Source organism: Eleutherodactylus coqui, chromosome 1 (assembly GCF_035609145.1).
Source record: "Eleutherodactylus coqui strain aEleCoq1 chromosome 1, aEleCoq1.hap1, whole genome shotgun sequence".
Taxonomy (NCBI): domain Eukaryota; kingdom Metazoa; phylum Chordata; class Amphibia; order Anura; family Eleutherodactylidae; genus Eleutherodactylus; species Eleutherodactylus coqui.
Window position 1 is genome coordinate 408,128,177 of NC_089837.1, and position 11,410 is coordinate 408,139,586.

An 11,410-nucleotide genomic window follows, 5' to 3' on the forward strand; every position below is an offset into this window, starting at 1 on the left:
AATTACAAACCCTGCAGATAGTGTCCACGTTTACCCAGGAAAAGTTCTATTTGTTCATATTCAATGAGAGACATACATATTATCTTGCTAGAAAAGGTAATCCTAAAAGGGACTTATTTGACTGAAGAGCTAATCCATCCCACACATGAAGTTATTGAGGCTGCGGCATAACAAGTATATGGAGAACAGAAGAGAATTCTGACGTTTGCTGACTTTCAATGCCAAACTTCACCAATGTCAAGATTCAAGTGGCTTTTAGTGGATTTCTCTATGCATTAAAGTAAAAAGTGATTCATTTTTATGATTTTGTCAGCGAAGTACCATGAGCACCTACAACAGAGGGGAACTGTAACACACAGCACCATAGATTTTAGTTGCCAAATGAAAACAGGCCATCTTTCCTGACAGAAGATATATTTTTTCCAGTTTCTCATAAGGGTTGGTTAGCTAATCTAAGTGACACCAGCTTTATTTTGACTTCAGGATTTTCATTGTCAGGATTTTACTATCACCTAATAAACTGTAACATGAGCAAATCCATCAAAACATACACAAATAAATGAAAACAGCAAAAAAGGTGATGAAGATACTGTATAGTTTGAGGATCTTCGATTTACAGTCTATATAAATCAAAGATGGTGCAATATTTGGCCAGAATAAGAGTTGAGATTTTTTTTGTGTCCAACCAACATTCCCTTAATGCATCATCAGGAGTGTATACACTGAAAAGTCCATGCTTTGGAAAAGTTACTTGTTTTACTATGTTTCATATTGCAATGTATTGTGAAAGGGGGATGCAAAATATATTAGCTGTTGAAGGGCTTTGTGTGAATTAAGGCAAGGAAAGAGCAGGGGCAAGGGACAGGCAATAAAGTGATCTAATGAATGTGACTCGCATCAATAAGTCTCTGTAGTCCAAATGCAATTGTGATAGCTTAAGGCCTACAGCAAATATCATAAGGCGCAGGTGTTAGCTTCATTTTTCTTCCTTAAGCGGCAGTAGCCCATCTGACTTCATTATGTTTCTGTAATAAAATAAAGCATAATCATAATATATAATGTGTGCTGTGATCCTAATTTTTATCCATTTCCCTTTCTTTTTTGCTGTGATTTTTTGTCTGTCATGGACACAATAGGGAATTCTTTTGGTTGCAATAAGAATTAGTTTAGAGTTAATCTGTTGTGTGGAGTCTAAGGTCGTATTTGCACGGTCAAGAAACTCATGCAAGTTCTGTACCCATTTCTAATGGGTTTATTTATGAGATTCACACACAAGAATAGGACTTGCAATGTGCGGTCTCTCACACATTGCACAGCACATGGACGGGGTGTCCCTGTGCTGTGGGATGCGAGTTGCACTCAATAGAGTTTTGGCACAACTCACTATTGCCTGTGTAAATTTGGCCTAAGGAAGATCTTGCTACCACATCATGGAGGTATGTACTTTGCTGCAGGATACTTTGAAAGACAGTCCCCAGAGTAGCTTTATATTGCAAGAGCAGACTAAAGTATGGTGAAGTAGGAAATCCCAACTCCCAGTTGCATGAAGCAAACACGCCAGAAAAGGTAGAGTACATTTACATCTCAGGTAGTGAGCAAAAATATGAAGCACAGAACTAAAATAGTTGTCAGACAACAGAAAATACAGTAAGCCGAAGCAAACACCAAAACAGATGTTTGAAAGCTCCGAACCTTATCGCTTAGGCAAATGCATGGTGAGCTGAGCCAAAATATAATGTATATGCACGAGTAAGTGAGACAGGAAATTCTCTGTAATGGCTTTTTATATCTGTAAGAAAAACACATGTGTTCAGTAGATAACAGTAGAAAGGAACAGCAAGACTACACCAGGAGCAGCACCCATGGTTCATACTGCAGCCAAACAAACAAAGATGACAGCTATAAATCAGAGGTAGGGCCAGGGAGCCACTGTAAATGGCTTTTCTACTTGCTAGCTAGAACACTGGCCATTTGTTTAAAAAAAAAATCTGAAATGACAGACAAGAATAATAATGGGTGAAAAATAAAGTACAAATCCAATACAGATCACATGCCACATAAATAAAGCGTAATGAAGCATCAATGAGCAGCAAATGAGCATATAAAAATATATGAGCAGATAAACACATTTAATAGCAAAATATTGTGATTTCTGTATGACTAGTTTGTGCAGAGTCAGCAATATCTATAGCTGGAAAAAGGTAGGAGACACCTGCAGCTGATATTAAGGAATGGTGGGCTCAGACTTACAGGCATGCAGTTCCCTTCCGAATTTAACGCATGGGCTCAGAGTCTTATATTTGTTTCACTGTTGCCTGCACTTAAAGGGACATTTAAATCCTAGTATATGTTATAACGTTATGATTTATACGGGTCCAACTTAAATGAATAAGTTTGTACTATAGTTCCTTATATAGCAGATGATGAGCACCACTATGTATAGAAAGAATCAGTCCTAGCATGGCTCTAGTGCTGTAGTCCCTGTGCGACACTCCCTTTAAAGTAAATTATATTTTATTAATTTACAGAATATTTTTTAATTATTTAAATATAAGACATATGATACACAGTTGCAAAAAAAGTAAGTGTAAATTATTTGTAATTACTAGAACTTCAGCTTTGATTACGCTTAATTGAAATGTGGTTTGCTTGTTATCTAAATCCCAGCTATAAACAAAAATAATCTAAGGGAACCTTTACATGGGCCAACCACTGTCAAAAAAACTCAATCAAATTAGTTATTTTCAGAAATAGTTGTATCACGCAAATGTGAGATCTGACAGGATACTGAGCGAGAAGTCAGCCATCTGTTGCTGGTCACTTCATTTCAGCTTACTGAAATTAAGCAACTGGTGATCGCCTTCTCTATGTGTAAATAGGCACTCTCTCATCTTTGACCAACTGCCTGTTCATAGTGAATGGAGGAGGGCAGCCAGAAGAGACCTCTTGTGTGCTCCATCTTTATTCACTGAATGACTATTACACCTGCTTGAAAGCACAGGTGCGAGGGTCATTGGTCTGTCTTGTTGCATCATTCAGTATTTTTTCAGCTTAAGGTAGTGTAATGCTACCCTGTCTCCTCTAGAATGTTTATATCCACCTTTAAATGTATTGTTCTCTCACTGGTTGCAAGCTGTCCAGACCCTGATACAGTAAGGGCAGAGACACACGAGCATTTGCTCAAATATGCACATTGCAGTGCAGCACATTTGCACATGAACGAGGTTCGAAGAGCAACTTAATCAGCGTTTTCCACAGCTTTGCACATATTAATGGAATTTTTGCACATGCAAGGCCAGTTAACGTGTTCTGACACACACCCTTTTCATGGAATTTAATGGCTTTTTAAGCCTAATGAGATCCAGCTGTCTTCTTTTCCTGCATTTTACGTAGTGTTTCATCCTTCCTCTTGCGTATTTGTGCACCTACAAAAGACCTCTATGGAGGTTTTGCTGCACAAAATGCAGAAAGATAAAGCAAATCCTATTTTAGTCATGCACACAAAAAGTGCATGCAAAAAGCACTTATGAGATCAAACCCATTGAATTCATTGGGTTTAATTTTCTGTGTTTAGCATGCAGATTTTACGTGCGCTTAAGGCCTCAGTCCCACGGGCGCATCGGCGCCCGTGTTACTGCAGGAAGGAGATGGACGTACCTGAAGATGGCCGTCTCTCTGCAGTGCCGGAGGAAAGAACATGTGACCGACTTCATTGCCAGTCATGTGTTCTTTCAGCAGCGCTGGAGAGAGACAGCCGTCTTCAGGTACGGCCGTCTTCTAACTGTCAGTCACACGGGCGCATCGGCGTCGGTGTACGGATGCCGATGCGCCCGTGTGACTGAGGCCTTAATGTGCGCAAACATGACCATGTAACACCGCCCTAAAACAGCCCCAAACCACAATGCTAAGATTTTGGTGTTAGGCCTTAGTCACACGGGCGTTTTTTCCCGCGATTTGCTGATCGCATGACGGATGCGCATCCGCAAATCGCGTCATCGGGGCCGAAAAATCGCCCGAAAAAACTGCTTCTAGCCGCGTTTCAATAGAAACGGGCCGGAACAGTTCAGCGCTGTCCAGCACATTGAATTCAATGGAGCCGGCAATACAGCCGGCTCCATTGAAAGCACTGGGCTGCGGGCGATCTCACGATGAATTTTCGGGAAGGGCTTAAAAATATAAGCCCTTCCTGGAAATTCATCCAGAAATGTGTAAAAACAAAAAATATATATATATATCACCTGGTCACGGCAAACGGAGTTCAGCCGCGGCCGGCCGGCAGTTCTCCTGAACTGCTCTGAGTAGTATTTATCAGACGGGGATTTAAAATCCCCGCCTGCTGAATGAGCTGCCTCTGATTGGTGACAGCTTCACCAATCAGAGGCAGCTCTCACTTACCCATTCATTAATTCATGAATGGGTGAGTGAGTGCTGCCTCTGATTGGCTCAGCGCAGGGACCAATCAGGGGCAGCTCTCAGCTGTCATTGAGTATATATATATATTTTTGTTTTTACACATTTCTGGATGAATTTCCGGGAAGAGCTTATATTTTTAAGCCCTTCCCAAAAATTCATCGTGCGATCGCCGGCAGCCCATTGCTTTCAATGGAGCCGGCTGTATTGCCGGCTCCATTGAATTCAATGGCAAACATCATTCTTCTCTGCCACAGTTGTTACAGCTGTGGCAGAGGAGAATGATTTGTCTACTATATGTTCTCAATGGGGTCGGCGCTGCTGCCGCTGGCCCCATTGAGCACATATAGAGAAGAGAACAGGAATCGCAGATAGGTGCGATCTGCGATTTCTGTTCTATAATTTATCAGACGAGCGCATAAAAAGCACTCATGTGTCTGATACCATTGCAAAGCAATGGTTTTATAAAATCGCCGGACGCATGCGCATGCGCAAATCACGCGAAAAAACGCCCGTCTGACTGAGGCCTTAGTGTGCATTGTCATTTTTTCTCCAAATATAGCATTATACATTTGTGCTAAAAATTTGTATGAGGGCTCTTTCATACAAGCGCATAAATGGCGTGTTTTTATGAGTGACCGATATAAGCGACCATCTGTGGCATTAGTTTCCAATGCATCCATTCACATGGGCGAATACATGTCGCGTAAAAACAGCAAACCATGAAAAATGGAACAAATGCGCCGCACATATACATTGGGCAAAAAGTTAGTTCTGGAACTATGTTCTGGCCACCAATATACACTGGCGAGGCCCCCAAACTCTTGTGGGAGCAGGGGAAAAAAGGGAGGGGGAGGCTGCAAAAAGCTAACAGGTGCCTCTATGTAGGCATTAGAAGTTATTCAGAGGAATAACGCCGATTGAGGGTTTTCCGGGGTGCAACGTATTTTTTCGCTAAAACCCACGCTCAATGGTTGTGTAAATGGGCGAGAAAATGCTAATTACCCTGGCGGAAAAGCGTTTTATTTTAGTGATTTTATGGCGCCGGTGAGAAAACATAAAAATGCATACGCTCATGTGAAAGAGCCCTGATTTTGCTAAAAGCTTAGATAAAAATCAGACCACATTTTAATAGCAATCAATGCAGGGCTTCACTCGCTTTTTCTTACAACTGTATGACTTGTTTGATATCTTGAGTAGCTTAGTAGAGTCTTTATATACGCATGATGACTGTCAAAAAAGCCAGGAGCTAATTGTGTAAGCTAAGAAACCAATGTAATGTGGACAGAAACAAAGGAACCTCAATGACAGCTGATTGAAAAAGAGCAAAGCTTGTATTCATTGCCCATGACAAAGCACAATATAGTTGTTATAAAGGCTCTTTTTTCTTTTGGGTAGATTCTAAAACTGAGAACAGCAATTAAACCTTTTGAGTTTTGAGCATGAATGAGGTGATTGGTATTGCAGCTTAATTGGTAGGTATTGTTTTCTTGCATGTACAGTAGTAAACATTATGGTTAATCTCAGCACTAAATCACATATGTATGCAATAATGTTACAATGTAAATATATAGCTCTCTTTGTGACACATTGTCCATAATTCCTAGCTATATACTATAAGAAAGCTTCTATAGCACCAATAGCAATTAAAAGGTGTCTAAGGTTTTTCTCTAAATAACCTCCATCTGTGGCTAAACAATTTTCATGATCCAAGATATTCAGCATATTTACAAAAAAAAAATAATAATAGCAATGCATATTATAATATGTTGATTAAGGTCAATATTTACAGTACTTACCACAGAGTGCACTCATTATCTTTTTAATAACCTAATTCCTAGGACAATGAAACCCATATAGGGCAATTGCTTTACCAATTTCTAGTGTAAATATCTCATTTAGGATGCTGCAAAAGCCAATGAGTCTATACGCTCATAAAATAATTGATTAGCTATTGCAGCTAGCTCACTTTAGGATGTTGAAGTTGTCTACCAGGACTGATTGATATCTGTTTTTGTAAATAATGGTCCCTCAACTGTCTTCACTTGTAATTCAATACTACCATTAGACATCTAAAGTATTTAACATAATAAAGCCTGAATAAAAAGGACTAGGTGAAGGGAAGATCTGCAATGGCTTCTGCTGCTGTTGAACACTCTGTAAAATCTTAATTAATTTACTTTGATAAGGTCACTTGGTAGGATTGGTAGGATGTCTCATTTGTTTTAACAACTGCAGACTGTGAAAGCCCAAGCTTATTAGTATTCATGAGGGACAGTCAACTGAACATTCCTTATGGTTTAGGCTGACTTTTTTCTATATATAGACCCTAGGACCAGCCTTCTCTCCACCCCCTTCTGTGTCTTTCTCATCCCTGAAGCGTAGTACTGTAGTTAAGCCCCTGGTAATGACTGAAAGTTCCCAAAGGCTTTCTGCATCATCCATGAAAAGAGTTTCATCTGAATTCTTTCACAATGACACTCTGCCATATCCCTTCATATTCATCTATTGAGCCTGCAAGACAGCGCTGTTTCTATGATCACGTCTCCTTGCATTGCACATCCCACTGAGTTCTTCTTGCAGCATCAGACTACCTTCCTTTCCTGTCTGTTGCCGCATGAATATTTAGGGGGTAACATATTTATTTGCACAGAAACAAAAGACTAGAAGCAGGGGTGAGATACTGCAGCCAAACAGGAAGCTTAATGGCATTCTACATCTAAACAGCTTCCATGAAATATCTACCGCATCAAAAACCACTCCCCCTCACTAGTGATCCTCCACAATCTATGACTCACACTATGGAAGAAATAGAAAGAGGATCAAAAAGATGACAAAAAAATGTAAAAATTACATATCTTGTCAAAAATGATTGCAATGTTTATATGATATGAACGATATACATTTCCATTATGTGAATGTTTTTTGTACATAGATTGCATTGTGTACAACGTGCGTACATGCACAGCTCCCAATATGCAGCTGATTGCAATGTTGTGTGTATCTCCAGCCGGTGTGCGCGCCTGTGTGTGCGTGTATGTGACATCACATGCAATCCAGCGGAGATAGTCAGTCTGTAAACTTCTCCAGCAGCCGTGTCACTAGATCGTCGGTCTTTAATACCAACATTTTTAACGCTTGCCCTGTGCGTTGATTGATTTTTTCCAGCATTCCCTCTGCAAATGGATTTTTGCCACTGCAGCTCAGCAGAGGGTGTCAGATCTTTCAGAGTGCACCAGGCTGGAACGAACAGAGCCTCTTAGCAACTGACTGCTTCCCTCAGACACACACACACATTCACACAGACATAGACACAGCAGCAGTGTGGATGGGAATCCAGAGACTAAAAGAAAAGCTGAAAAACGCAGCGATTGCGGAAATTTCGCAGCGCCATTGGCTCGACGCGCAGTGCTAGGCTGGGGCGTGATTTCAGCACCATCAAGCTGTGGACAGCGCACACTGGGGATGAACGTTACCTACACTGGAATGGAAAGCAGCAGCCTGGTAGAAAAATCCTAAATCACGGCTGCCGGAGAGGAAGCTGGCCGAGCACCGATCTGCTTGCTTGTCTGGCTGCAGCATGGCATGGCTGAGGACTGGCACAGGGCACTGCACAGTTAGTGAAGCCTGATTTGGATGTTTGCTGCTGCCTACGTGCTGCATCCTAGTGTGCTCCATCCTAGCTGACCATAATCCGTGGATATATTATTACAGACTGGCGTCTGGGATTATTGCAGTGGAGGAGACAAGCCGGCATCTTCTTCAGATCAGGTATTTTATTGCTGCTTTCTTTAGCTGCTCAGTAACTGAGATCTCTGTTGGAGATGGATTGTTAACACATGAGATCGGGAATGCATTGCTCTGATTAAAAATGCTGCTTTGGATTCTGCTGCTGGAGATATCTCTTTGTTTGGCCGCTGGAAACGTTACAAGAGACGTGTGTAAAGAAAGGATTTGTTCTTGTAACGAGGTAGAAGGGGATCTGCACGTAGACTGCGAAAAGAAAGGATTCACCAACCTCCAGCATTTCTCTGCTCCTACTTCCCAGTTCTATCATCTGTTTTTGCATGGGAATTCTTTAACGAGGCTTTTCCCTAATGAGTTTGCTAACTTTTACAATGCAGTCAGCCTTCACATGGAGAACAATGGCTTGCATGAGATTGTCCCTGGTGCTTTTTTGGGTTTGCAACTGGTAAAACGCCTGCACATTAATAACAACAAGATCAAATCGTTCAGAAGACACACGTTCCTGGGACTAGATGATCTGGAATATCTCCAGGCAGATTTTAACCTGTTAAGAGACATTGACCCAGGAGCATTTAGGGACCTGAACAAGCTAGAGGTTTTAATATTAAACGACAACCTCATTAGCACGTTACCTACTAATGTGTTTCAGCATGTGCCAATCACACATCTGGATCTCCGAGGAAACAGAGTTAAGACATTACCCTATGAGGGGGTCTTGGAACTGATCCCAGGCATAGCCGAAATCCTTTTGGAGGATAACCCTTGGGACTGCAGTTGTGATCTGTTATCACTAAAGGAGTGGCTAGAAAATATCCCAAAGAATGCATTAATCGGTAGGGTTATTTGTGAAGCCCCCACTAGATTACAGGGCAATGATTTAAATGAGACCTCAGAGCAAGAGTTGTGCCCCTTAAAAAATGCTGTGGATTCTAGTCTAGCTGCCCCTCCTGCCCAAGATGAGACCTGTGATCCTGGTCCAATCCCAACCCCCTTTAAAGTCAGTGGCCAAGATGACTCTGCCACCCAGGGCTCCTCGGTAAGCGGAGGAACCAAGATACCGGGGAGCTGGCAACTAAAAACTCGACCCACAGCTGTTGTGTCAGAAACAAATTCTAATGATAAAGCAAATCAAACCATTGTATGCCCAGCTGCTTGCAGCTGTGGTAAGCAAATCATTGGCACTGGATTAAAAGTAGATTGCAGTAACAAAAATGTCAAGAGTCTTTCTGATTTGGAACCCAAACCTCCTAACGTGCAGGAATTATTCCTGCGAGAGAATAAAATCCACACCATTAAGAAGTCCAACTTTCTGGATTATGGGAATTTAACTTTACTGGATCTAGGAAATAACAACATAGGTATGGTAGAGAATAACACCTTTCAGAACCTAACTGATCTAAGATGGCTGTACATGGATAAAAACTGTATAGACACACTGACCCCGGATAAATTCACTGGCCTGCAAAGTTTGGAGTATCTCAATCTGGAATTTAACTTTATTCAACTGATCCTGCCAAATACATTTAATCCTATTCCCAACCTCAGGATTCTGATCCTCAACAACAACCTTCTTAAGTCTCTACCTGTGGATGTGTTTGCTGGTGTCAGTCTTTCCAAATTAAGTCTTCACAATAATTACTTCATGTACCTTCCAGTGGCAGGGGTACTGGATCAGCTCACCTCTATCATACAGATAGATCTTCATGGCAACCAGTGGGACTGCTCCTGCAATAATGTGCCTTTCAAACAATGGGCAGAACGACTTGGCCCCGAGGTAATTGTAAGTGATCTCAAATGTTATTTCCCAGAAGAATTCTGGGGAAAAGACTTCAGATTTCTTTCTAATGACATGATGTGTCCACTGCTGTATGCAAAAATTTCCCCAACTCTCAATGCTCTTAATAAAAATAGTACTGGCCTTGCAGAGACCAATACTCACCCTAATTCCTACCTAGAGACCAGCCGGGTATCTATTTCTGTGCTAGTACCAGGGCTCTTGTTGGTGTTTGTCACCTCTGCCTTCACAGTAGTTGGCATGCTCGTATTTATCCTTAGAAACAGGAAAAGATCGAAGAGAAGGGATGCCAACTCATCTGCTTCAGAAATCAATTCCTTGCAGACAGTATGCGATTCTTCTTACTGGCATAATGGCCCCTACAATGCAGATGGCACTCATAGAGTATATGATTGTGGGTCTCATTCACTGTCAGACTAGATGTGCTAGAAGGGGTGGGGGGTGGGAGGTGGGTTTATTAAAGGCAAATAAATACTGCAACCCGGAGCTATCACATATTCCAAACACAAAGGACACAAAAATGTTGTGCATTGCTGTAACATTCGCTACAATTGTGCCATTTCCATGAATAGGATTTGTTTCAATGCTACCTTATTGTGAAGCAACACTGATGTCCATGAATAATGAAAACATTGGGTAAAGACATATCCAGTACCAGTAAGCCAGCTGTGCTACCTGAGAAGTTGATGGGGTAAACAGCCTTTTCTTGAGTGGGTGTTGTGGTGTTCCTGGAGGAACAAGGCTGGAGTAATGGGGGGCTACTAATCATGCAGCGTCTGTTCCTGCTGTGTTGGTGCAGAAGTGGGAACATTGCACGAAGGCATGAATGTAATGTAAATAAGTGACTAGTGAAACCAAGTGCTGCATGGCTCGCATGGATACAACGTACCCCTGGGGAGCTCAAGTGAACTGGAGATCTTGCCTGAGCCACCCATAATCTCATCTTCTCCAAATCTCTCTATACAGTCTCGGTATACTTAAAGTGCCATTGCTCTATCTTTTGTAATGGATAACGCAGTACAGACCATAAGTTTACTGTGGAAAGAGAAAAAAATAATAATTGTACTGTTTTATTTAATATGTGTTTGCATGAATAGTTCCATTATCCCTTGATTTTCTTTTTCATTTTATGCAAACTACCTTGTGTTCATTTTTCAACATCCAGTATCTACATATGCATTTCCATTCTGAATGTATAATCGGTTGTTATTATTATTATTATAATTATTATTTTTTATTATGGTTACAATGTAAACATTCAAAGGTAATCAGATGAGCATGACGAATTATTGTCATTCTAATGCTTAGGGTGGAGGACATAATCAACCTAAATTAAATATGGAGGTTATCACGACAAAAGAAAGGATAATGTTGAAAATTCAGTATATTCAAAAATTTTATAATGGCATATTTTTCAGTATTAAAGTGACATGTTTCCAAATATCAGTTGTCATTGGA

The 11,410-nt window shown here is 41.0% G+C and overlaps 1 protein-coding gene across 1 annotated transcript; it reads left to right on the forward strand.

Annotated features, from left to right (window-relative positions):
- Nucleotides 1-8,281: 8,281 nt before the first annotated feature.
- Nucleotides 8,282-10,372, forward strand: SLITRK1 (SLIT and NTRK like family member 1). Its single transcript, XM_066593083.1, has one exon. It carries the CDS (start codon nt 8,282-8,284, stop codon nt 10,370-10,372), a length of 2,091 nt encoding a protein of 696 aa, XP_066449180.1.
- The last annotated feature ends 1,038 nt before the right edge of the window (nt 10,373-11,410 follow it).